Source organism: Mastomys coucha, unplaced genomic scaffold (assembly GCF_008632895.1).
Source record: "Mastomys coucha isolate ucsf_1 unplaced genomic scaffold, UCSF_Mcou_1 pScaffold22, whole genome shotgun sequence".
In the NCBI taxonomy this organism is placed as follows: domain Eukaryota; kingdom Metazoa; phylum Chordata; class Mammalia; order Rodentia; family Muridae; genus Mastomys; species Mastomys coucha.
The window spans coordinates 131,529,959-131,557,182 of record NW_022196905.1 but is presented as its reverse complement, the minus strand read 5'-3'; the positions used below and the strand labels follow the sequence as shown (position 1 = coordinate 131,557,182).

Genomic DNA, 27,224 nt, shown 5'->3' with positions numbered 1-27,224 from the left:
GGTGTGGGGGGGCGCTGGCGCTCCCGCGGCGGCCGCTCCTCTCTGTTTGTGTTTGTAGCAAGATGGCTGCCCGCCTTGTACCACGTGACGCGGACGCGGGGCCGCCCCCTCCAACGCCACCGCGGCCGCGGCTCCCACCGCGGCGCCACCACCTCGCTCTCGCTCGCTCTCTCCGACCCGCCGCGACCCCCCCCTCCACTGCAGCCCGCAGCCTAATGCAAGGCTGCACCCCCCCACCCCGCCACCAACCCACGCACGTGACCCAGGAGCCCCCCTCCACAACCCGTCACGTGACGGGGTGCCAGTGCAACCTGAGGCTTGGGGGTGGGGGGAGTGTCCCCCACGTTCAGCCCCCGCTTCTTCCAGGGAGCCCGCCTGGGTTAGAGGGGATAGAGTCAGATACCGTGGGGTGGGGGGTGGGGGTGCTAGGGAAAAAGCGTAAATGCACAGAGATTGCCTTTAGTGCGTAAGGATTTTTTGGGTAGGGTGAGAAGTGGAGGCAGGGGGATCGGTTGTTCAAAGCCAGCCTAGGCTGGAGAGTTAAGACCCTATCTAACCGAGCAAATGAACATTGCCAAAGAGAGAGACATCCTGCACGCCAGCCCTTAAGAACAGTTTCTAGACCAGCCTGGGCTACCCTCAAAAAAACGTAAACCAGAGAAAGTTGAAAGGTGGTGCGTGTTATAATCCCGGCCCTTGGAAGGTAGAGAGAAGGGTGAGGAGTTCAAGGGCAGCCTTGATTACAAATTACTGAATCTGGAAATATTTTTAAGAAATCGAAAAAGCAGATTTAAGAATGGCAAATCCTCAAGACTGTATGTAAAAGTTTGGTATGTACCTTCATGGTTTTCTTTGGAAGTCTGTTTCCTTCCCCCATCTCACTAGCGTTGGCTGCCATGTAGCCGAGGCTGACTTTGAACTCAGAGAACTTGCCTGCCTCTGCCTCCCTGTGGCTTGTTTTTATTTTTTTAAACAGTATCACCCACTGTAGCTGGGGTGGCCCCTGAACTCACTAGCCTGGGAATGTTGGTAATCTTGCCTTTGCCTGCCAGCCACTCTACTTTAACCGTATGTACTTCTGTAGCCCACCTCACCTCCGACCCCCACAATTTTGACTATAGTTTCTGGGACGTGCCATTAGCTGCTGTGTCCAGTGCTTCCTGTGAAGAAGGGCACCGGGTGTGGTGATGCCCTCCTGCTGCCGTAGTAGTTAGAAAATAGGACACAAGGGGCAGGGGTTCCAGGCCTGCCCGGGCAACTTCAGATCCTGTATAAAAAAAAGGCAAGCAAAAACTACACAAAAGGTTCATAATTTTACCCCAAGTCAAGGCAGTAAAGACGGAATCACACAGGTGCCCTTTTTCTTCTTTGTAAAAACAATTATTTTGTTTGTTTTTCGAGACAGGGTTTCTCTGTGTATCCCTGGCTGTCCTGGAACTCACTCTGTAGACCAGGCTGGCCTCGAACTCAGAAATCCCAAGTGCTGGGATTAAAGGTGTGCGCCAACACTGCCCATCGTAAAAACAGTTTCTTAGAATGTAATTTCGCGAATGTGGCCATCTATGTAAGGGTCTGTGCACATGAGTGCAGGTGCCCAAGGAAGCCAAGAGTTCCCGCCCCCTGGAGTTCCCGTCAAGCACTTGTGAGCTTCCTGAGAGGGGTATTGGGAACTAAACTTAGGTCTTCTGCAAGAACAGTACACACTTTATTTTGTTTGGTTTTGAGATAGGGTTTCTCTGTGCGGCCCTGGCTGTCTTGGAACTCAAAGATCCACCTGCCTCTGCCTCCCATGTGCTGGGATTAAAGGCATGTGCCACCTCTGCCCGGCTCAGTACACAGTCTTAATGGCTAACCTAGCCTCTAGCCCAGTGGTTCTCAACTTGTGGGTCTCGTCCCCCAAAGACCATGGGGAAATGCTCTTGTTCACATTATGATTCATAACGGTAGCAAAATTACAGTTATGAAGTACCAACGAAATAACTTTATGGTGGGGGGGTCACCACAACATGGGGAACTAGTTAAAAGGTCGCAGCACTGGGAAGGGTGAGAACCACTGGGCTAGCTCCATGATAGCTTTATCTAAGGCTTTCATTGGGGCACCGATGTAGCTCAGTGGGAGAACAATTACCCCAGTGAAGGGCTGGGAGAATGACTCAAGAGTGTGTGCGCAGCGCAGCTTGTTTAAGACCCCAAATTCAATCCATAATACCACACACACAGAGTAATTTCTTAGGATTTCTTGAAGGATCATGAATGACTCAAAGGCAGCTATAACACTGGAAAGGCCATCTTGCATGGGTAGTAACACACAAAAGTTGTATCCTTGTGGGACTTGTGGAGGGATATATATAACATTATATGTATGTATATATATATATATATGTACATATACATATATATATACATACATATATGTACATATATATAAAGAGAGAAATGGAGAGACACAAAGACACAACACACACGCACATAGTGGGGAGAGAGAGAGAGAGAGAGAGAGAGAGAGAGAGAGAGAGAGAGAGAGAACATGTGTAATGTGTACTGGGGTAGGACTGAGAACTAGCTTTACCAAGATCCACCCCCTATGAGTTTTGTTAATTTCAGGAACTTTCTGAGCCTTGTACGTTGTCTGAGCCTCCTAAGATTGTTCAACTTGGAGGGAAAAGTCTCAGAATAAATGCCTGAGCCATTTCACATTTCCAGAAATCTAACAAGTGAGAGCCTGATTTTCCTGCATTTTCATCTGTACTTGATATTGTCAAGACTCTCTTCTTTCATTCATTCATTCATTTTTTTATTTTTAAAGCAGAGCCTCAAACTTACTGTGTGGTTGAGAATGACCTTGAACTTCTGATCCTCCTGCCTCTACCAACTGAGTGCTGGGATTACAGGTGCCCAGGTTTCTGGTTTATGCCTTTCTAAGGGTGGAATCCAGGGTTTTCTGTGCGCTAGGCAAGGACTCCATCAACAGAGTCACATTTACAGCTCCTCACATTACTGTCATTTTAAATGTGCATACCCCTAATGGCTGATCATATTGAACATTTTGTGAGGTATTTATCATCCTTTGCCCCTGCTGAAATGTCCAGGATGTCTGTCTATTTTGTAATTGAGTTGTTTCTTCTTCCTTCCTTCCTTCTTTTCTTTCCTTTCTTTTTATGAACAGGGTTTCTCTGTGTAGCCCTGCCTGTCCTGAAGCTCACTCTGTAGACCAAGGTAGCCTTGAACTCAGAGACCTGCCAGCCTCTGCTCTGGAGTGCTGGGATTACAGGTGTGCATCACTACCACTAGCTGAGTTGTTTGTTTTCTCTCTTTGCTTATTGAAATATATGTACATATATATATTCTTTTTTTTAAGATTTATTTATTTATTATATGTAAGTACACTGTAGCTGTCTTCAGACACACCAGAAGAGGGCATCAGATCTCATTACAGATGGTTGTGAGCCACCATGTGGTTGCTGGGATTTGAACTCAGGACCTTCGGAAGAGCAGCTGGTGATCTTAACCACTGAGCCGTCTCTCCAGCCCATATATATATTCTTTATTTTGCTTTCATGAAACATGTTCCTGTTATCTAAGCCTTCAGAAAGCTGGATTTACAGGGACCATGGCACTTGGATTCAAACTCTTAAGTTCCCAGTTTTTACATAGTCTAGATACAAACCTTTTATTAAATATATGATTTGCAAATATATTCTCCCATCCCATGCTGCTTTTACCTTCTCCTCCTTTACAGTTTGTATTATCATTATTTTTTATTGTGTGTGCATGCGTGTATGGTCTGTGATGGGTGAGAGCATACACGTGCCAGCCACACCACCGTTTGGAGGCCAGAGGACAACTGTGGTGTTGAGTCTCTTCTGTGTTTAAGTATGTCCTGAGGATCGGGCTCAGGTCATTAGGCTTGGGCAGAATGCACTTTACCCACTGAGCCATCTCTCCAACCCTTTTCTCTCCAGACGGGTCTTGTACCCAAGTTGGCCTCAGACTTGCTATAGGGCCCAGGATGGAACTGAGCCTCTTGCCCTCTGACCTCCACCTCCTGCATGCCTGGACCAAGTGTGTACCACCACACCCAGCTTTGTGCATCCTGTTTTCATACTATTTTGATCTTTCATAAAAGTTTTATTTTTGAGACAGGGTCTTACATCTGGAGCTCTCTAGCTTAATCTGGCCTCGAGCCCATGACAATCCTCCTGCCACAGTCTCCTGGGTGCTTGTATTACAGGTGTGAGTCATCATGCCCATCTTTAAAAGTTTTTAAATTTCATTTTTAAATTTATTCATTTAAGAGTGTTTGGGGAGTGTATGAGCATGGACATACACTCAGAGGACAGCTTGTGGGAGTAGGCTTTTTTCTTCTTCTATGATGTGGGCCTCAGGGACCTACCTCGCATCCTTAGGTTTCATAGTGGGTAGCTTTACTTACAGACCCTCCAGCCTTGAAATTTTGATGAACAACAGTTTATCTTGCTTTCCCAACCCACCCTGACCCTGTCTCTGGACTTGTTGCCTGACTAGCCTCTTTTTTTGTTTGTTTGTTTGTTTTTGTTTTTCGAGACAGGGTTTCTCTGTGTAGCCCTGGCTGTCCTGGAACTCACTCTGTAGACCATGCTGACTTCAAACTCTGAACCAACTAGCCTCTTGAAGAGTTCACTTACATTTTCTTCAACTGGTTTATAGTTACAGTTTCATATTTAGAGCCACTGGTCACACTATGGTCTTAAGGCCTTTTTCTTTCCCTGGTCTGTTTCAGAAGTACTTGATACACAATCTTTTTGCTTTGTGCTATGTTTGCATTTCTGTCAAGAAAATGAATTGGCTGGAGCTATAACTCAAATGGTAGCAAGTACAAAGCCCTGGGTTCCTTCCCTGGCACTGCATAAATCAGCTATGCTGGCCCACACCTGTAACTCCCACACTTGGCAGCGGGAGGTAGGCAGTCTGACCTTCAAAGGCACAGTTATTGAGTTTGATGCCAGCCTGGCTGTGAGACCCTTTCTCCAATGGCTTGGTTGTACTTGTATGTTTCTGAGTTCTCTATTTTATTGATTTTTGTATCTATACATCTGCCAACAGCACACTTTTCTTAATGACTATTTACATGTAAGTCTTAAGGGGCTGGCAAGATGGATCAGTGTGTGAAGTGCTTGCTGTGTGAGCCTTTGATCCTTAGAACCACTGTAAAGGTTGAGGAATTGACTTCACAATGTGTATGTTCCCTGCACTGCATCACCACACACACAATAGCCATAGCTTTAAAGTAAATATTTTTAATTTTTTTAAAAGATTTATTTTATTTATTTTATGTATGAGTACACTGCAGTTGTACAGATGGCTGTGAGCCATCATGTGTGTGGCTGCTGGGAATTGAACCAGCCCTGCTCCCTCCTGCGTAATTCACTATAGCTGTCTTCAGATGCACCAGAAGAGGGCGTCAGACCTCACCCGAACTCAGGACCTTCAGAAGAGCAGTCAGTGCTCTTACTCGCTGAGCCATCTCAGCAGCCCTATTTTTAATTTTTATATATGTGCCTATGTGTGTCTGGGCACACACACAGGCTAGAAGAGGGTGTCAGGTCTTCTGGAGCTGGAGTTACAGGTGGCTGTACGCCATTCAACTCAGGTACCAGGAACAAACTCATCCTCTGGGAGTCATCTTGGACAGCAGCAAGTGCTCTTAATTGCTAAGACAATTATGAGTCCAACAACGTTACAAAATCGTTTTATTCAGTCTATTTATTTGCCATAAGTTTTAGGATAAACTTATGAAGATGGTGCAGTCGTGCACACCCAAGGCTGGAGCATGAGTTCTAGGCTAGCCTGAGCTACATAGTTAAACCCCATCCTCCCCACCAAAAAAAGATTTTTTGTCTTATATGTACAACCCTTCTTGACGCTTCCCTAAAATGTTCATTATATATAGATCAACTTGAAGCACACTAAGATCTAGAATGTCAAACCTCCCATTTTAACCTAAATCCCAGAAGTTGGGGATGTAGCTCAGTTGAGTGAGCGCCTGCTAACCCTGCCGCTCACAACGTGGAGGCAGGGGGATCAGAAGTTCGAGGTTGGCTATAGTGCACAGTTCTCTTTCCAGCCTTCGATCAGATTCTGCCTAGGTTAAGTGGCCCGGAGGTTTATAGGACGAGGCCCCAAACACTCCTGCAGGGAACTGTCCAAAGGCTTTACCAATCTGGGCAGAGATCCAGATTCCCCACTAACCCCCGTACTGTGCAGTTCCTGTCCCTTCCGCCAGGGAGCGGCCGGTCGCGGGGAGCAGCTTGAGTGTGGCGGGAAGCTGCAAAAGCTTGGCACCGAATGTGGGTCCTCTGCAGAGGGGGGAGCCCAGGGTGGACATCCGGCTTTAACACGATCCCGTCCATTTCTCGGCTTCCGGGGCTGTCAGGACCTCGGGCGGGAGGTCGGCTGTCAATTCCACGGCTCAGACGTGAGATGGACGTGGATTACAGACTTCCGGCTCCTAGGCGATCCCAGCTCCAATGCTCACCCGGAGTCGCTGTTCCGAACCCCCTTCCCCAACCCCGCTTCCCGCCTAGATCCTCCAGTCCCGTCCCGCCGGGGGAGGGGAAAACCGGGCGATCCACGCCACGCCCCTCTTGGGCCCGCCTCTGCCAATTAGCCCCGCCTCTGCTTAGCTAGTCCCGCCCTCCGAAGCGCTCCAGACTAGACCCCGGCGAACCCACAAGTCTCGCGAGCCTTACGTGCCCTTGCGCACGCGCACGAGGAAAGGAGGCGGAGAGAACGGAGGCCTAGAAGAACACAAGCTCATCGGTTCCGGCTTGGAGCGGGGACGCGCGTGCGCAGTGCGTAGCCCTCGCTGGCGAGCCTGCCTGGCGTTCCTGTTCCGATCCCCTTCTCCGTCCTCCTTCCGCGTATCGTGGGCGGCGGCGTCCACTTGGATCGGTCGGCGAGGCTCACGCTAGTGAAGGGTCTTGTGGAAGGGAGAAGGTAGGCGTGGAGACACCGGGAATGGGAACCACGTGATGAATGAATTAAAACTGGGAGTGGAGAAAGCGGAAGTGGCCGGGATTGAGACACTGGGGAGGAAGAGGGCGTTGAGGGCGCCCCCTTGTGGTTGCTCCCTTAGAAACCTGGGCCAAAAAAGGATTCTCTTGTCATTCTCCCTGAATCTCATTCCTTCTCCATGCCAGGACCCAGAGCATGGCAGAAAACAGAGAGCCCCGCGGTGCCATCGAGGCTGAGCTAGACCCTGTGGAGTACACCCTTCGGAAACGACTTCCCCACCGCTTACCCCGGAGGCCCAATGACATTTACGTCAACATGAAGACTGATTTTAAGGCCCAGCTAGCTCGCTGCCAAAAGCTGCTGGACGGAGGCACTAGGGGGCAGAACGCATGCACTGAAATCTACATTCATGGTTTGGGCCTGGCCATCAACCGGGCCATCAACATCGCCCTGCAGCTGCAGGCAGGCAGCTTTGGGTCCCTACAGGTGGCTGCCAATACCTCCACCGTGGAGCTGGTGGATGAGTTGGAGCCAGAGACTGACTCTCAGGAGCCACTGACGAGGATCAGGAACAACTCAGCCATCCACATCCGAGTCTTCAGGGTCACGCCCAAGTAGCTTTCATCCGCCAAGTCCCTTGTGCACACACAGCCATGTGACTGAGGTTTCTAGTGGTTCATGGTGTCTCTTGTTCTGAGTTCTGTTGTGGACCTCTTATCAGAGCCTTGTTACCTCAGCCTAGAGGACTGAGAATGGAGAGCCCCAAAACTGAATCTTCCTTGTCCTGTATAATAAAATACTAAGTTGCATTGGTGCCGGGCTTCGAATGGCCTCTTCTTCCTAGTATAATTCTGTGTGCACTTGAATAGGAATGGTAGGAAACTGCGAGCACATAGACCACAGGAAAGCAACCCAACGTTAGACCACAGTAGGATGCGAATCGAATTTGTTGAGTGCAACACAGAAGCTTGTTACAGTGTGCTCAGGAAGATGAGAGAGTCCTCTCATCTACTGAGCGAGCTACAGCTGGGATGTATCAGGCTCTCGTGGTTACCAGGCTGGGGAACAGAGAAGGTTTAAAGGTGAAGGAAGTGCGTTGTGGATATTACTCAGCGAAGGAGAGATGGGTTCAGTGGTTAAAAATACCAGCTGCTTTTCCAGACGACTCCAGTTCAATTCCCAGAACCCACATGGCTCTTCCAGTGCTAGGGGATTCAATACCTCCTTCTGGCCTCCCTGGGCCCCCAGGCTTGCTCATGCAAACCATGTAAAAAAATTTTTTTTTTCTGAGACAGGGTTTCTCTGTACTGCCCTGGCTGTCTTGGAACTCACTCTGCAAGACTGGGCTGGCCTTGAACTCAGAAATCCGCCTACCTCAGGAGATGTACATCACCACTATCTGGCCTATAAGTAATTAGAAAGAGAGGGAGGGAGCTCAAAGCAATAAATAGTTTGGTCAATAAATAAAAGCCAACACCCTTAACTGTCAGGAAATGCTAATTAAAAATGCATTACACCCTAGTCAGTCTGGCTGTCAAGCAAGCAAACTTAAATGCTGGCAAGGGTAGGGGAAAGAGGAATCCTAAAACGCGGCTGGTGGGAAGGTGAACTGGCACAGCCACGGTGGGGTCGGTCTGCAGAGTTCTCCAAAAGCTAAAGGTGGAACTACAACTACGATGTGACCCAGCCAAACCACTCCTTGGCACATACCCACAAGGCTGTAATCAGTATGCACCAGGGATTCCTACCCATCCATGTCTATCGCTGTGCTACGCACCATAGTCAAGATACAACACCAGCATAGTTGTCTAGCTACAACTGAATGGATAAAGAAAATGTTCAGGGCAGGTGAGAAGGCAAAGGCTCCCGCCTCCAAGCTTGACAGCCTGATTACCAGGACCCACATAGAGAAGGACAGAACAGACTCCTACAAGTTACCCTCTAAGCAGAGGATATGAGCCCACACATGAACACACTCATACACTCGTGCACACACATACCCTAATTGAGATTTAAACATGCAATAGCAAATCTTATGAAGAGGGAGAATTTGACTCACATACATAATGGGATTTTCTTCAATTATAAAGAAAAATCAAATTATGACATTTGCAGGAATATGGAGGGAGCAAGAGATCAGTAAGGGGAAAAAAGCCAGACTCAGAAAAAAAAAAAGGCACATGTTTTCCCTCATAGAGCACAGGTTTATTTATTTATTACTGTGTGTGTGTACATATGTTTGTACACAGAGGTTGATGTTCTGTGTCTTCCTCAATCATTATTTTTGAGACGGTTTCTCACTGAACCAATAGCTTATCATTTCTGTTGAGCTGGCCATCAGACTTCAAGGATCCAGTTCCCAGGGATCTGAGGTCCTCTCACACCTCCATAAAACTTGCACCTACTCACACATACCTGTACACAGACACACACATAATTTAAAACAAAACCAATCTTCAAAAATAAAACAATAATGCAGTAATGCAGACTCCTCATCCCTGCACTCAAGAGGCAGAAGCAGGTCGATCTCTGTGAGTTAGAGACCAGCCTCCTCTACATAGAATGTTCCAAGTCCAGGCATGACTACATAGTGAGACTCTGTTCAAACAAACCTATACCAGTGTCGTTATCTTAGCAACCCAGTACATGGATTATCCACATAATATTCTGTATTCTAAGAAGTCTAGAGGTGAGAGAGCGGCCACAGGCTCCAGGAGATCCCTCTATGGGCTCATTTGCTTATGTCCATATGGGTCTGTGGGGGGGTTGTGTGTGTGGGCAGTGTGTACACACATTTGAATGTGTGCCAGCACACATGCGGGAGAGCGTGCATCAGTGTAGAGGCCCGAGGTTGACACTGACACTCGATAGCCTCCTTAGTTGCTCTCCATTTTACTTACTGAGGCTTTGTCTCTCCACCCAGAGCTTGCTAATTCCAGCTAGTAAAGGTAGCCAGCTGCCCCCAGGCATGCTGGGATTATCAGTGGGCAACTAAACCTGCTCAACATTTATGTGGGTTTAGAAGCTCCAAACTCTGGTCCCCATTCTCACACAGTAAGTGGTGTATCTACTGCATCACCTTCCCAGTCTGTTATGTTTGTTTGATTTAAGGTCCTCTAATGTAGCCCTGGCTGGCCTGGAATATACTACATTAGCTCAGGCTAACCCAAGACTTGTGTGCTGTCCTTACACCCCTACCTCCCAAGTGCTAGAGCTACAGGTGTATACTACCATATCTGAATTTAATTAATTACTTAGTTAATTCATCACTTACTTTTTTTTTTTTTTTTGGTTTTTGGTTTTTCGAGACAGGGTTTCTCTGTGGAGCCCTGGCTGTCCTGGAACTCACCCTATAGACCAGACTGGCCTCGAACTCAGAAATTCGCCTGTCTCTGCCTCCCAAGTGCTGGGATTAAAGGCATGAGCCACCACCACCCGGCTCATCACTTACATTTTTTTTTTAAAGATTTATTTATTATTATATGTAAGTACACTGTTGCTGTCTTCAGACACACCAGAAGAGGGCGTTAGATCTCATTATAGATGGTTGTTAGCCACCATGTGGTTGCTGGGATTTGAACTCAGGACCTTTGGAAGAGCAGTCAGTGCTCTTAACCGCTGAGCCATCTCACCAGCCCATCACTTACATTTTTAATTGAGGTAGAGTCTTGCTGGTAGATCAGGCTGGCTTCACATCAAGATCCTCCTGCCTTAGTGTCGTGGGGACTGGGACTGCAGATCCATGCCAAGCAACACTTGCACAGTTTTATGTCAGGGACTTGAGTATCCTGTGTTTGTGATTCTCGGGGTGGGGAGTGTCCATATCCATTCTCCCTCAGGGATATGCAATTCAGGCTGGCCTGGAACTCATGATATAGTTCAGGCTACAGATTGTATCTTTTACTATTGTTTGAGGTCACAAGAGTTTAGCAATCCCTAAGAGACAGGAATGGAATTTTACTCCAATTATCATGGTGTGGCACTGAAAACTAGGTCCTGGTTGGCCAAAATCCCTTCCCATGGTTTCTACATATGACATAGCTCACGATGTAGCTGAGGTGTACACAGACTGCATTTCTTGTGAACAGATGAGATATATAAGAGATGTAGTCCGCCATGATGTGTACCTGAGGGGATGGGAAGATAAAGTTCCTTGTGGGGAGCAACATGCTTTAACTTTGACTTGGGTACTGAAAGATGAATAGGAGTTTGATGGGCAGAAGAAAGGAAAGAGGACCTCCTGGGCAGAGTATCAAGAGACGTATTGGCAAGGTACATTGTGGACCAAGAGGGACAGAGTGGCTGTGGAGACTAAGGAAACACGACCAATGACATTTATATTGTACAGCCCTCTCCATCACCCTTGTTTATTGTTGTTCATGGCAGTATCTGTGTGTGTACCTATTCCTGTATGTGAGTATACATGAACATGTGTTTCTGCGTATGTGAAGGCCAGAGGGGGTTATTAAACAAGACACCACAGAACCACCTTTCTTTCCTCCCTTCCTTCCCTCCCTCTCCCCTCCCCTCCCTCTCCCCTTCCCTCCCTCCCTCCCTTCCTTCCCTCCCTTCCTTCATTTCTGCCTTTGTTTCTTTCTGAGACAAGGTCTCAGCAGCCTGCCTGGCTTGAACTCTCTTCATAGACCAGGCTCTCCTCGAACTCACAGAGCTCTGCTTGTCCCTTTCTCCCAAGTGCTGGCTTGTAGCAACATTCCTGGCCACTTTGCTTTTGGAGACAGGGTCTCTCCTCTTTCACTTGTACTCAGTGACTTGGCTATGGTGAAGCCAGCAAGCCCAGAAGGTCTCCTGCTTCAGCCTCTTCAGCAGCTGGGACACACACACACACACCCCATGCCCTGGGACACACACACACACACACACACCATGCCCAGCTCTTTTATGTGGGTCTAGAGGTAGAACTCAGTTTCTCCTCACTGGGTAACAGGCATTTTACTGACTGAACCATATTCTCAGCGCTCTCTCTCTCTCTTGCTCTCTCTCTCTCTTTCTCTCTCTCTCTCTCTGTCTCTCTGTCTCTGTCTCTGTCTCTGTCTCTGTCTCTCTCTCTCTCTCTCTCTCTCTCTCTCTCTCTGTATTCCCCTCCCTCCCTTCTTTCCTTCCTCCATCCTTCCTTTCTGACAGGATCTCAGTATGTAACACAGGCTGGCCTGAAACTCATTATGCAGTCCAGGCTAATCCTGAACACATGTCAATCCTCCTGCCTCAGCTTTCCAAGTGCTGGGCTTGCAAGTGCACCATCCCACTTGTTTTTTGTTTTTTTTTTTTAATGATTTTATTTTAAATTATGTATATGTATCTATGTGAGCTTATGCACACAAGTTCAAGTGCCCTCAGAGGCTAGATGTGTTGCATCCCCTGGGACTGGAGTTCTACGTGGTTGTGAACCAGCTGATGTAGGTGATGCCAACCAAACTTTGTAAGAGCAGTATGCATTCTTCATTTTGTTTTGTTTTATTTTTCAGGACAGGGTTTTCCTATGTAGCCCTGGCTGTCCTAGAACTTACTCCGTAGACCAGGCTGTCCTCGAACTCATAGAGATCCTCTGCCTCTGCCTCTGCCTCTGCCTCTGCCTCTGCCTCTGCCTCTGCCTCTGCCTCTGCCTCTGCCTCTGCCTCTGCCTGAGTGCTGGGATCAAAGGTGTGCTCCATCTCCTCCCAGCAGCACTACACACTCTTAATTGCTGGGCTATCTCTCCGTCTCTTTTGTTGTCCTTTGGAGACAGGGTTTCTCAATACATTATCCACGATGACTGGCCTCAAACTTACGATCCCCCTGCCTTCATTTTGTAAGTGCTAGGACTATATGCATGTGCCACTGTGCTTGGCTGGCTAGCCCTCATCAACCTTTCAGGGTTTCCTTGCCTTGGAACCTCCCAGGAGCAGATCTAGAGCCCGGATGAAGCTCAGCTGCAGTTGTGTCTCCTTGCACGTATGTGTTCTTGACTCTGCTCTCCTGGCTGGAGCCCAGCAGAGCCGGGGGCAGGCAGCCCTCTCACATCCCTCGTACGCCTGCTAGGTTTGTCTTGGCAGCTCTCTGTCTCACACAGCCTCCATTTGTTGTTTCTAGTTTGTGTTTCCACACGGCTCGCAGTTAGGGCTTCCCTGGGTCACTATCCACAGGCATAGCCTTCCATGATGCTACTGAAGGCAGACCAGCCCCTGGGGATTTCCTGTTTGAAAACTTGGCTGGGGAGGTGTGGAGTCGGGGACCATGACAGACATAGCTATGAGCAAGGTTTCTGCATCTATAGAGGTCTGTATGGAGCATGAGGCCAGGAAGCCTGGGGATCGGCAGCTTTCATAGGTATCTTCAGGGAAGCTGGCACCATCTCTGTCCCTTTGACGTCCATTAAAGCTGAAGTGATTAGCATGGGCCAGGAGTAGAAAGTCTGTCTCAGCACAGTGTGCTGTGTCTGCTTCTTTCATTGGACAGTTACAGAGCCCACAGTGTAGAGACATATCCCCAAGCTAGGAACCGTGATTCATGCTGATAATCCCAGCTACTCAGGAGGCTAAGGCAGGAGGACTGTCGGTTACAAGTTCAAAGCTAGCCTGGGCTACATAGTAAGTTAAAGCTAGTCTAACCCAGGTCCCAGGTCCCAGTAACAGACTCTCTCAAAACACACACAGTGGACAGTTCCTGAGGAATGACGCCTGAGGTTGACCTCTGTCCTCCATGCATATGTGCACATACCCTCCCTGCCCCCACACACAAAAAGAAAGAAAAAAAGCCATGCATAGTGGTGCATGCCTGTAATCCTAGCCCTCAGGATGTGGAGGCAGAAGAATCAAGAGTTCTGGGTCATCCTCAGCGACATAACAACTTCTAGGCTAGCTTGAACTACGTGAGGCCCTGTAGTTTGAGCATCTTTGAGACCCTATCAGGATAAACACGTATTTTCAACCAATTTGTGTATGTGTGTGTGTGCACATGCTGTGGTAAGCATGTAGAAGTCAGAGAACAGTTTGAGGGAGTCTGTTTCTTCCCTCCACCATGTGGGTCCTGAGGATTGGGGATTGAATTCAGGTTGTCAGCCTTGGCAGCAAGTATCTCTACCCACTGAACCATCTTGCCAGCCACTAGACCCTTGTTTAGCACCTATAGCATTTAGTGAACCTCTGCTTGTGGTAGGTAAATGTATTAAATACCAGGTCTGCCACAAGAGTTACCCTTGATTGTGTGACATCTAATAGGAATGGGGAAAAAGTAGATCTTATTTCTTTCCTTCCCTACCCTAAAGACAGGGCCTCACGTAGTTCAAGCTAGCCTAGAAGTTGTTATGTCGCTGAGGATGACCCAGAACTTTTGATCCTTCTGCCTCCACATCCTGAGGGCTAGGATTACAGGCATGCACCACTATGCATGGCTTTTTTTCTTTCTTTTTGTGTGTGGGGGCAGGGAGGGTATATGCACATATGCATGGAGGACAGAGGTCAACCTCAGGCGTCATTCCTCAGGAACTGTCCACTGTGTGTGTTTTGAGAGAGTCTGTTACTGGGACCTGGGACCTGGGTTAGACTAGCTAGCCAGTGAACTCCATCAATCTGCCTGCCTTTAGCTTCCTAATACTGGGACTGCAAAGACAAGCTCCTGCGCCCAGCTTTTTATATGCTGAGGCTTAAAATCAGGGCCTTGGACTTGTGCAGCAATGCTTTACCCACTGGGCCATCCCCCCAGCCTCCTCTCTCTCTGTCTCTGTCTCTGTCTCTGTCTCTGTCTCTCTGTCTCTCTGTCTCTCTGTCTCTCTGTCTCTCTGTCTCTCTGTCTCTCTCTCTCTCTGTGTGTGTGTGTGTGTGTGTGTGTGTGTGTGTGTGTAGCCCTGGATGTCTTGGAACTCTCTTTGTAGACTAGGCTGGGCTTGAACTCTCAGAGATCCACCTGCCTCTGCCTCCTGAGTGCTAGGATGAAAGGCACGAGCCACCAACTGGCTAACCTTTCTTTTCTTTTTGAGATAGGTCTTGCTATGAAGTCTAGGCTGGTCTAGAACTCATGATTCTCTTTAGTCTCCTGAACAGCTGAAATTACAGATATGCACCGCCACCCCTGGCTGTCTACTGACAGAATTCCCTTCTCCAGCATTCTCGTTTCCTTCCAGGTCCCCAAAGGCCAAAAGTCTCCCCTCAAAACACTCTTCCAGTCCTCTCCCCGCCCGTCAACTCACTTTCCAGCACAGAAGGTCTCCTAGGCCGTTGGCTGGCCTCCCAAGTTGAAAAGCCAATGCTTGGAAACTAGTTATGAAAAGCTCAGAGCCTTTCCCCGCGCCTCCCCTCAGCCCAACTCCAGGCAGCTGGGGGCTCCGTGCTGCCTGAGGTTTACAACAGCTCCTGGGGTTGTAAATTTGCTCCCCTTTTGAGACCCGTAGAGTACAGTCTGCTTCTAGCTTCACTGTGGGCTTCATCTCTGCAGTATCTTTAGAACCCAGTTCACAGGTCACCTGCTCTGAAATTAATAGCAACTTCTCCAGCCCAAAAGCCCAGTGCGTAAGGTTAGGTGTAGCCTACTCTCCTTCTCCAGGTCTCCCACCTAGAGAGGAGCCTGGCACAGAACATAGAACACAACCCCCAACTGAGTAGACTGTTGATGAGACCTGTGTTGGGTGCAGGGCAGGCACAGAGATGCATGAGACCATCCATATACTATTTTTTACTCTCTTCTCTGTGTACCAGGGCACACACAGGGAGACGGAGGGTTCTATTCCAAGCAGGGACATTTTATGAATAGCAACTCCTGGAGCTGAGCAGTGTTCAACTCGGACAGATTCTCAACTTTGTCACACACAGTGGCCCTGATATAGCAAAAGCTAACACATGCCCACAAGCAATGGCACTTCCTGCTGGGGTGTCGGGAAAGGCTTTGAGATCTGAAGACAAGAGGGAGACAGAGTGGGGAGGGCAAGCCAGATGGAAGCAGCAGCTAAAAAGGAAGACTCCACAAACTGTCTAAACAAGCTCCTTTGATGGGAGGCCATAGTATGGGGCTGGCGAGATGGCCCAGCTCGTAAGGGTGCTTGCTACTAAGCCCAATGACCTGTGTTCAATTCCTGTGTTGTCCAGCTCTTGCACGTTGTCCTCTGACCACTACACCCATGGTGTGGCACACATGAGCATGACTCGAATACTAGTACTTAGGAAGTGAAGGCAGAGGTGGCCACAAGTTCAAGGTCGTCCTTGGCTACATAAGGAGTTCAAGCCCAGCCTGGGATATATGAGACCCTATCACTCAAAGACCAACCCCCCCCATCCAAAAAAAAAGTAAAAGATTCCTGGTCGGGATCATGACTATGGTGAGAATATTCATGGGAGAACAAATGGAGAAGCAGAGTTAAGAAAGACTAGAGCAGCTTTGGGGTTTTATATGGTGATGGGTGGACAGTGACAGACCTCTGCGGAGGACCTAGATAGAGGGTTTGTTTGTTTTTTGGTTTTGTTTTGTTGCCATCTTTTATTTCTTTCTCTTTTTGAGAGAGGATCTCAATATAGCCCAGGCTGGCCTCCAATTCACTACATATCAGAAGATAGCCTTGAACTCTTGTTCTTTCTCCCCCCTCCCCAAATGCTGAGATGACAGGTGTGCACAGCTCTACCCCAGTTGTTTAGTTTTTGTTTTGAGACAGATCTTGGGACTCAGCCCTGGCTGGCCTGGAGCATGCTTTGTAACCCAGGCTGCCTTGAACTTGCTGCGAACCTTCTGCCCTTCCATTCAAGAGCTAGGATTGCACGTGTGCACTATCACGCCCTTCAGGCTGCTTCTGGTTGTTTCCTTCCTGTCCCCTCAGAGTCACCTGCCATCAGATGCACAGATGGTGTACACTAGTGTGTGTCTGAGCTGGCGTTGGGTCTCAGAAGCCCTCAGTACTCAGGGGGATTCTGTGGCATTAGAACTGGGTGTGCCATGGGGTGACTTGTTCATTCTCTCGGTCCCCACAAATACAATGGTAGCGCTCTCTCCAAGGCCCCAGGGGACAGGGCACTCAATCCTGCTGGCTCATAGAGAAGCTGGTGGGTCTGGCCCCTCTCCTAGGATTCTCTGAAAAGTTAGTGACAGGGAAGGGAGAGATCCTACAGCCCCCAAAGGCTCCTCCTTCTAAGACTCAGGCCATGTCAGGCCATGTTGTCCCTGCCCCCATCTGTTCCTGGCCCTCTCTCCGGTGGATAGGTCAGAGCTGTGACGCAGGAGTCAGGGGCCCTGGAAAGAGCAGGCTGTTAGGAGGGGTGCGGTGGTCGGGACTGAGCTCCCATGCGGACGTGTGTGGACGTGTGTTCGATTTGCATGCCTCACAGCTGGGCCACAGTTGGGGAGCAGAGCTGTCTGCTAAGCCTGGTTCAGAAAGAAACCCTGGAAAGGCCAAGGGTGACAACAGTCCAGAGTCACAAGAATCGGGGTCAGGTTCATCTGACTCTCAGCTAGCTCACCAGCCTCTGGTCCCCCTCCTCATGTTTCTACAGCTTGTTTTGATCATGCTCTCCCAGCTAAATCCTATGGCTCCCCTCTTCCTCCAGCATGTCAGAACTGATGGACTGGCAACGCTGACTGCCTATTGGCTGAATAGGCAACTGCACCTTCTAGGCCTTTCCTCCTTAGTTGGTGTGTGTGTGTGTATGTGGGTATATGTATGTATATATGTATGTATGTGTGTGTATGAATGTGTGTGTGTATGTGTGTGTATATGTGTATGTATCTGTGTTGGTGTGTTGTGTTGTGTGTGCATGTGTGTGAATGTGTGTGTATGTGTGTGTGACTCTTTCTGTGTGTGTTAGTGTATGTGAATGTTTGTGTATATGTGTATGTGTGTGTATATATGTGTATATGTATGTATATGTGTGTGTGTATGTATGTGTGTGTGTGTGTGTCTGTGTTGGTGTGTGTGTTGTGTGTACATGTGTGTGAATGTGTGTGTGTGTGACTCTTTCTCTGTGTGTTAGTGTATGTGAATGTTTGTGTATATGTGTATGTGTGTGTATGTATGTATGTGTGTATGTATGTATGTGTGTGTTTATATGCATGTATATGTGTGTATGTATACGTGTGTATGTATGTGTGTATGTATGTATATGTGTGTATGTGTGTGTATGTATGTGTGTATGTATGTGTGTGTATGTGTATGTGTGTGTATGTATGTGTGTATGTATGTGTGTGTGTGTGTGTGTACACATGCATGTGGTACAAGAGTGGAGGCCAGAGTTTGACTTTCACATGTCTTGCTCAATTGTTTCTCCTTTTTGTCTTTGTTACATTAATTAGTTAACTGCATGTGCAGACCTATGTGAATGAGTTTTACATGGCACACACGTGGAGGTCTTAGATCAACTTGCAGCAGCTAAGTCTCTTCTTTCACTACATGGGTCTCAGGCCATCAGACTTGGTGACAAGTACCTTTACCCACTGAGTCATCGTCTCACTGGCCCTCTACTTGGTTTTTGAGGCAGGGTCTTAGTGAACCTGGAAGTTACTGCTTTGGTTATATTAGCTGTCCAGTGAGCTCCAGGAATCCTCCTGCCTCTACCTCCCAAACACTGGGGTTACTATCAATTGCATGCCGTTGTGCTTGTTGTTGTTGTTGTGGTTTTTGTTTTGTTTTGTTTTTGTTTGTTTGGGTTTTTTTTGTTTTAAAAGAGGCTCTCTGTGTAGCCCTGGCAGTCTTGTGACTCGCTCTGTGGACCAGGCTGGCCTCGAACTCATGGAGCTATGCCTGCCCCTGCCTCCCGAGTGCTGGGATTAAAGGTGTGTGCCACCCCCACCCCCGTTTTGTGCCCAGCTTTTAATGTGGGCATTGGGGAATCTAAATCAGGTCCTTCCCCTTATTCATATATATATATATGTACATTCATATATATATATATACATATATATATATACATATATATACAGTCTATAGTATGAATAATATATATGATATACACATACATAAGATTATTTATTTTATACATATGCATTTTACCCATGAGTCTGTGCAGCACATGTGCACAGTATCTTCAGAGGCCAGAAGAGGGCGTAAGATCTCTGGATCTGGAGTTACAGATAGTTGTTAGTGGCCATATGGTTGCTAGCACCTGAACCTGGGTCCTCTGCACAAAGAGCATGTGCAACTTGCTCCAGTCACCTCTACTTAGTTTTATTGTTTGTTTGTTTGTTTGTTTGTTTTTGTTTTTTTTTTTGAGACAGGGTTTCTCTGTGTAGCCCTGGCTGTCCTGGAACTCACTCTGTAGATCAGGCTGGCCTCGAACTCAGAAATCTACCTGTCTCTGCCTCCCAAGTGCTGGGATTAAAGGCATGCGTCACCACTGCCCAGCCTCTACTTAGTTCTAAGTGCCATCTAAATGCCATCTGCCCATTGTCTGTCTCCTCACTAGAATGTCACCAGGGCAGGCACTTTTGCCTGTACCACTGATGGCTCTATCCTTGGGTCCCTTCCTAGTAGCTAGAATATAATCCATAAATATTTCTTTTATCTTTACATTTTTTATTAGATTCATGTTTTATTTTATGTGTTTTGCCTGCATATGTGTCTGTGTAGCATGCATATGCTTGGTGCTCAAATAAGTCTGAAGAAGGCATCGGATTTCTTGGAACTGGAGTCATGGATGGTTGTGAGCCACCATATGGGTGCTGGAAGTAGAACCTGGGTCCTCAGCAAGAGTGACATGCGCTCTTAACCACTGAGCCATCTTTTCAGCCCTTCTTTTATCTTTTGAGATTCAGTTTCACTATGTAGCCCAGGCTGCCCCCAGCCTCCTAAGTGCTGGGATGACTGGAGCACACCACCCACCACACCAGCATTTGAAGATTTCCTGAAAGAATGTTCTCTCTCTCTCTCTCTCTCTCTCTCTCTCTCTCTCTCTCTCTCTCTTTTAATCCAAAGTATTCAGAATAGCATTCTAGGCTATCCTACAACCTGGTTCTTTCCTAAGAGCACTCTGGCTTGATCTCCTCATTCCACACTCTCCACTTCCCATACACCCAAGTCCTCTCCCTACCTGTTAGTTCCATCCAAACTGCTCAACTCTCAAGTCTGAGCTCATAGTGATTTCTGCCATCCCATCTGCCTTAGCTCCCCTGGCTGGATATGAGCTTGCTCATCCTCAGCTCTGCACAGAGCTGCACACCCTCAGATCTGCACACCCCAGTTCTGAGACATTGCCTGCCATGCTCAGAACCTGTCTTGCCATACACGATCTTGAAGAAGATTAAAATGTATCGCTTTTTATCCTGCAAAGGGTCTTGCACAAAATAGACATTGGTTCTGGAGATGGGACTCATTTGTAGAGCAACTGTCTAGAATCCCCCAGGGAGGGGCTGGGGGCGTGGCTCAGTGGTAGAGTCCCTGCCTAGAATCCCCCAGTGAGGGGCTGGGAGCTCAGTTACAGAGTATTTGCTTAACAGAAAGCACAGGGCTCCAATCTCAGCACTGCATAAACAACAGCAAGAACCCACTATCAACCTGCCCACCGGTCCTCAATAATGTACCACAGGCCTGTTCTGAAAGTTACCTTCCTGGGTTTTTAGGGTTCTAGAAAATGAGGAGAGAGAGGGGAGGAGGCTCCATTCATTACTCCACTTGTCTGAGTTGATTCCTCAACAGGGACAATCCTGACCCTTAGAACAAGTCATAAGACTGTAAGAAGAAAAAAGCATCGGAGGTGCTTCTAAACTCCAGCCTTAGTTGTTTCTGATCTAAATCCCTGCCCCAAGACAAGGATGCCCCCAGGGGAGGTGTTCCGGTATCCAGCTTTTCACAGGTCAATTATCCTTACCTCAGCCTTAGGCTTGCCTTCCCGCACACCTCACAGATGCGCACCCCTCTGGTCTACCCTCCTGGAAATCAGAGCCTGCCCCCCCTCAAAACCCCCCTGACAGCGTTTGTGCCTGGAACAGCCTGCTCCACCCCAGCAAGCACCAGACCCAGGCGTCCTGCCCCTTGCTCTGACCCCAGGTGGCCCCCACCTCTGGCGACCCCTCACGCACACACAGTTTCACCCCCACCCCCACCCGCGCACGCACACATGCTGATAACATCCCCGACCCCCGGCCGGAGCCACAGTGTCCCCGGACCAACCCTGCCCGGTGGCTGTGTCTCACTGTGTTCCCGAACGGACCCTTGGCCAGGGCCAGCGCGTCCCCACTCTGCCCGCGCCCCCTGGACGGTGACCACCTTCTTCCAGGCTAGTGGCGTGATCTGGCCCTACAGAACTTCCAAGGATGAAGACTCGCAGCGTGGACACTGGCCCAGCCCCGGGTCGCTAAGGAGCCCCGGCAGCCAGGCGCGGAGATGGGGGTGCCCGGTGAGTACTCACAGGCTAGGGACCTGTGACCTCCAGGGCTCCTGTTTGAGTAAGGATTTACATCTAAAGCTATTGGCCAGGAAACGGCCGGCCGTGTTCAAGGACCTGCGACTCTCCAAGGATCAAGGAAGAGAGGGGGGGTGGGGCAGCCTCCACGTGCACGAAGGAGTTTGGGGAGCCCCCTGTGAATGACAAAAAGGCCGGGGGGTGGGATTCAGAACAGGGACAAAGTTTAGGATTTTAGGGAGATAAGGCGCTGCTCTGTGGGTGGAAGGTTGCTAAAAGAATTACCTGCGTCCAGGAGTCTCTGCTTCCCAGGATCTGCCAGCCTCTGGCGTGCACCCACAGTGAAGTTTGGCCGAGAAGTGGATGCCGGTCGCTTGGGGGGTGGGGTGTGCAACGCTGAGGGATTGAATGAAGGCCACTCAGGCAGAGCCTGAGCGATTGCAAAGTCGGGGTCAGCAGAGACTAGAAGGGCAGAGGGGTCTCGCTGAGCAAACCAGCCCCTGCAGTCCCACGGCCCCCTCCCCTCCCCGCCTCACAATCAGCCTGCCTTTCTTCCAGAACGTCCCACCCCGCTGCTTTTACTGTCCTTCCTACTGATTTCTCTGGGCCTCCCAGTCCTCTGTGCTCCCCCACGCCTCATCTGTGACAGTCGAGTTCTGGAGAGGTACATCTTGGAGGCCAAGGAGGCAGAAAATGTCACGGTAAGCTCCCTGGCTCCACAAAAGAAACAAACTGGTTCTCAGGGATCTGGGAATTTGGGTCCCTTCCTGGAGCTGCCTTTAGGGTCGAGATAAGATGTCTACCCTTAAACCTCTTTCATCCTCCGACTAGAATGATAAAACTGGGCAGGGGATGTGGCCCAGTTGGTAGAGGGCTTGCTTAGTGTGCAAAAAGCCCTGGGTTCCATTCCCAGTACTGCACAAACCATTTTGGGTGGCAAGAACCTACAGTCCCTGTATTTGGGAGGCGGAGATCGGAGGATCAGAAATTCAAGGTGATCAATCCTCAGCCATGTATCAAGTGTGAGGCTAACCTGGGCTACATGAAACTCGGTCTAAACTAAAGAATGACAAAGCTGGTGGCTCCCAAAGCATGCTGGTAAAGTTCAAAGACGGAGTTGTCTGGTGGCTTTTTGTGGAATAAAACCCTTGGACATCTTGATCCGGGGCTGTGTCTTTCAGATGGGTTGTGCAGAAGGTCCCAGACTGAGTGAGAATATTACAGTTCCAGATACCAAAGTCAACTTCTATGCTTGGAAAAGAATGGAGGTGAGTTGCATTGTGTCTGGTCCCTGTCCTCATCCCCACCTGTCCGTCTGTCTGACTGTCCATCCATGCCCCTACTCTCTCCACTCCTGGTTCCTAGAGATTGGTGGGTCTCATTTTCACATCTTGATGGTGTGGGAGTAAGAGTATTAGAGACAATGATTGATGGGATAGAATAGCTCATCCATCCATCCATCCAGCAAACCTTACTGCTTGCTTTTCTGTTCTTTCCTTTAGTCCTGTCTGGTAGCTAGGGAGAATAGGGCTGGCTGTTGCTAAGTCTTTGTCTCCCCTAGGTGGAAGAACAGGCCATAGAAGTTTGGCAAGGCCTGTCCCTGCTCTCGGAAGCCATCCTGCAGGCCCAGGCCCTGCTAGTCAATTCCTCCCAGCCACCAGAGACACTTCAGCTTCATATAGACAAAGCCATCAGTGGTCTACGTAGCCTCACTTCGCTGCTTAGGGTGCTGGGAGCTCAGGTGAGCGTGAGTGCCCGTGGACCCTGCTACTTGCCCTTCTACGGGATGCGTTAAAGATTACTGAGGTCTGAGCCAGGGAGATTACAGCTCAGTGGGGAGAGAAGCTTGCTGCTAAACCTGATCCCTTGAGTTCGATCCCTGGGACCCACAAGCTGAAAGTCCTCTAAGTGAATTATATGTAATAACAAATTTAAAACAAAGAATACTGACAGCTCAGGCTGGGGAGATGAGTCAGGGGATAGCATGCTTGCTGCACAAGTGTGAGGAGTCAAGTTCGATCTCCAGCTCTTCTGTTCAAAAAACAAAACAAAACAAAACAAAAAAATGAGGTGAGGTGGAACATATACATCACCCCAGAGCTGGGGGAGGCAGACTCACAAGGATTCCTGGAGACTCATTGGTCAGTCAGCCAGGCTTGCTCAGTCAGTGAGCTCTAGGTTCTAGGAAAGACGCTGTCTCAAAACATAAGGTGGCAGGGCTGGAGAGATGGCTCAGTGATTGAGAGCACTTGTTGCTCTTGCAGAGTTCAATACCCGGCACCCATATCAGGTGGCTCAAAGCTGCCTTTACACCCCTGTCTAGGAAATCTGAGAGTGTTTCCTGGACCCTGGCTACCTGCATACATTCACATCCACATATCCAAATAAAAATAATATGGAGAGCCGGGCAGTGGTGGCACACACCTTTAATCCCAGCACTTGGGAGGCAGAGGCAGGCAGATTTCTGAGTTTGAGGCCAGCCTGGTCTACAGAGTGAGTTCCAGGACAGCTAGGGCTACACAGAGAAACCCTGTCTCAGAAAAAACAAAAACAAAAACAAAAAAATTAATAATATGGAGAATGACTGAAGAAGATGCACCTCTGGCTACTACCCGCCTCCCCCTTCCCCAATACTGAGGTCTCTCTGCACACTCTCCCCCTATTCTGTCCCAGGTCACATTTGATCTGTAGCCCTTCACACTCCAGTGACATCCTATTCTCTCTTGACAGAAGGAACTGATGTCGCTTCCAGATACCACCCCACCTGCTCCACTCCGAACACTCACGGTGGATACTTTCTGCAAGCTCTTCCGGGTCTACGCCAACTTCCTCCGGGGGAAACTGAAGCTATACACAGGAGAGGCCTGCAGGAGAGGGGACAGGTGACCTGTTGCTGCCACCGTGGTGGACCTGCCAACTCGCTCCCCGTCACTGTCATGCCAACCCTCATCAAACGTGTTGTTACCGTCTCACCAGCCTGTCCTGTGGACACTCCACTCCAGCAATGATATCTTGAAGAACTCTCCGGAGCTCCATCCTGAAATCTAAAGATGTCGTTGGACGAGCCTGAGGCCCCAGAGCAGGAAAGACTCAGAGAATCACCTCGGATTTGTTTAGATTTTGTTGAGACAGGAAAGTCTCATATAGCCCAGGCTGGCCTGGAACTTGATGTGTAGTTAAGGACAATGTTGAATGCCTGATCTTTCTGCTTCCGGTTCTCAAGTGCTGAGATTATAGGCACCCTGTTCCCGTTTATGGGGTGCTAGGGATGGAAGCTGGAGCTTCCTCAATGCTAGGCACTCGATTAACTGAACTATGCCCTCAGTTCCCAGAGACCGACTTAGAACTCAGGGACAGAGATATCTAAACTCAATTAGTGCCCTGCCAGAATTGTAACCCCTCCGTACCCCTCCCCACACACACAGGGCAAGCTTTGGGGTCTAATCTTTGTGGCATCTATGAAGAATACAGAGCCTGGAGAATTTAGGGGGCAAGACATGAATTCTTTAGGTCTCCTGGGGTTTCCCCAGACAGCACGTGCCCTGCACTGGACGACAGAGGGTCATGGAGCCATAGACAGAATGGCCACTGACCCAGCTCTCATGGGAAGGAAGGGGCTTGAAGTTTTGTGTCTTTAAAAAATACCACTGGCAACAGCTGAAATCACCAACAAGACTCCTGGCTTGTCTGTCTTCATGAGTGTGCACCCCCCCAACTCTCCTGGCTCTACCTCACCCCCATCTGGTAGCAAGGCATCAGATCTGGGAAACCAGAGGTGGAGGGGGTTGGGCCCTACGTGCTGCCTTGCATGGCCTGTCTGACCTCTTGACCCCTCTGGGCTTGAGGCCACAATGCCTGCCCACGCTGGTCAATAAGCAGGCTCCATTCAAGGCTGTCTCTTAGTGGGCAGCTGCCAACCCGCCAGGACAAGTGCTGAGTGAACTGGGGCCACCACTGAGGAAACAGGAGCCAATATGGAGGGGTTGGTGGCAATGGGCAACCCGGGTTAATGGATCAGTACGTCCGGAGCACTAGTCACTCACCTCAGGACATAAACCCCTTGTGAGTCCAGCCACCTGTCTTTTGTGTCCTGATGGGTATCACTCTGGGGACTTCTCCTTGCCACTTGAAGGAGAATCAATAGACTGAGAGGTGATAAGTATGCAGCCAGGAGGCAAGGCTGACTCCAAATTTTCCCTTATATTCCTTCCCCATAGTGCTTCATGTGGGCAAGCACGCTTAGGAGAGAGACCTACACAGCTGACCCGTCAAAGATGGCGCACACAGTAACAGGACCCCAATCCTGGCTATTATCCTATGTGGCTGTCATTCATTCTCTTTCCAAAATAAGACATTTAGAATCCACCCAGAAAGCCTTTACAGTCCACTGCAAGAAAAATTACATGCAGGTTGAAGGAGTTGGGGGGCTGGAGAGAATTTGCTAGGAGGGAGTGAATAAGTGGGTTAGTGTGTGTGTGTGTGTGTGTGTGTGTGTGTGTGTGTGTGTGTTCACGTGTCTATAATTCAGGTAGGAGGAATCAACAAAGGAGAGGACTCAAAAGAATTTTGGGGAAGGTGAACTTAGCTCCTGTGCTACAGTGCCCTCTTCAGGCGCAGCTGGGAACTGTTAGGGAACCTTACCAGCAAGCTCATCTCCTTCCTCTGGGATAATTCCCTTCAGTGCTTTTTTTGGGGGGGAGGGGGGAACTTCCACAACAGACAACCCATTGCTGCCCCTGTTGCTATGAAAGAGCAAGGGTGAAGTATCTTTTGTGGGTTGTTGGATCTGGAGTATTAACTCTATATCAAGTCTATTAAGAGAGGAAGGTTTGTTTTGTTTTGTTTTGTTTTGTTTTTGTTTTGAGACAGAGGCTAAATTGCCCAGGTAGGCCTGGAACTTAGAATTTTCCTGCCTCAGTTTCCTAGGTGCTGGGAGTACAGGCATGGACCATTACATCTGACTTAGTTTTGCAATTTTTTTTCTTAAAAAATTTATTTTATTTTATTTTATTTTATTTTATTTTATTTTATTTTATTTTATTTTATTTTATTGTGTGTGTGTAGGCCAGAAGAGGGTGTGAGATTCCCTAGAACTGGATTTATGAGCAGTTGTGAGCTATGCATGTGGGTACTGGGAACTGTCCTCTGGTCATTCTTAAGAGCAGCAAGCAATTTTAACCACTTCGTTGCTTTGTTTGTTCTTGTTTTTTGAAACAGGACTTCACTGTGTAGCTTTGGTTGTCCTGGAACTCACTCTGTAGACCAGGCTTACCTTGAACTCACAGAGATTCACTCTCCTCTGCCTCTTGAGTGCTGGGATTAAAGGCATAGGCTAACATGCCAGGCTTTCATCTTGCTTTTAAGAGCAAGGAAAAGGGCTGGGGAGATGCCTCAGCTGGTAAGAGCACTGACTGCTCTTCTGAAGGTCCTGAGTTCAAATCCCAGCAACCACATGGTGGCTTACAACCACCTGTAGTGAGATCTGATGCCCTCTTCTGGTGTGTCGGAAGACAGCTACAGTGTATTTATGTATAATAATAAATAAAGCTTTAAGAGCAAGGAAAAGCACTGAAGAGCAGTCAGCACCTGTTGCTTGACATTTATCAACCAACATCTTGTCCACTTCTCTCACTGCTGTAACCAAATATAGACAAGAAGCAACTCAGAGGAGGAAGGGTTTATTTTAGTTTACACTTCCGGGAACACAGTCCATCATGGCAGGGAAGGCAGGACAGCAGGAGTTTATGGTAGTTGGTCCCATGGCATCCACAGTCAGGGAGCAGAGGCAGATGGATGCTGGTGCCAAGCTTGCTCTCTCCTTTTTCCTCTGTCCTTGTGTCTTTGTTCTTTTTTTTTTTTTCAAGATAGGATTTCTCTGTATAGCCCTGGGTGGCCTCGAACTCAGAAATCCGCCTGCCTCTGCCT

At 48.6% G+C, this 27,224-nt stretch overlaps 2 protein-coding genes across 3 annotated transcripts; both read left to right on the top strand.

The window, feature by feature from the left end:
• The first annotated feature begins 6,742 nt into the window (after positions 1-6,742).
• Pop7 (POP7 homolog, ribonuclease P/MRP subunit) lies at positions 6,743-7,807 on the top strand. Its single transcript, XM_031338354.1, has 2 exons — positions 6,743-6,975; positions 7,179-7,807. Exon 2 carries the CDS (start codon positions 7,189-7,191, stop codon positions 7,609-7,611), a length of 423 nt encoding a protein of 140 aa, XP_031194214.1. The 5' UTR covers positions 6,743-6,975; positions 7,179-7,188; the 3' UTR covers positions 7,612-7,807.
• Positions 7,808-21,215: 13,408 nt separating this feature from the next.
• On the top strand, positions 21,216-24,247 carry Epo (erythropoietin). Of its 2 annotated transcripts, none has more exons than XM_031342349.1 (5): positions 21,216-21,293; positions 21,858-22,000; positions 22,481-22,567; positions 22,861-23,040; positions 24,033-24,247. In XM_031342349.1, the coding sequence occupies exons 1-5, from the start codon at positions 21,281-21,283 to the stop codon at positions 24,183-24,185; spliced, it is 576 nt and encodes a 191-aa protein (XP_031198209.1). In that variant the 5' UTR covers positions 21,216-21,280; the 3' UTR covers positions 24,186-24,247. The 2 variants fall into 2 exon arrangements, with proteins under 2 accessions (XP_031198209.1, XP_031198208.1); XM_031342348.1 differs by having other exon boundaries at positions 24,030-24,247.
• Positions 24,248-27,224: the final 2,977 nt, after the last annotated feature.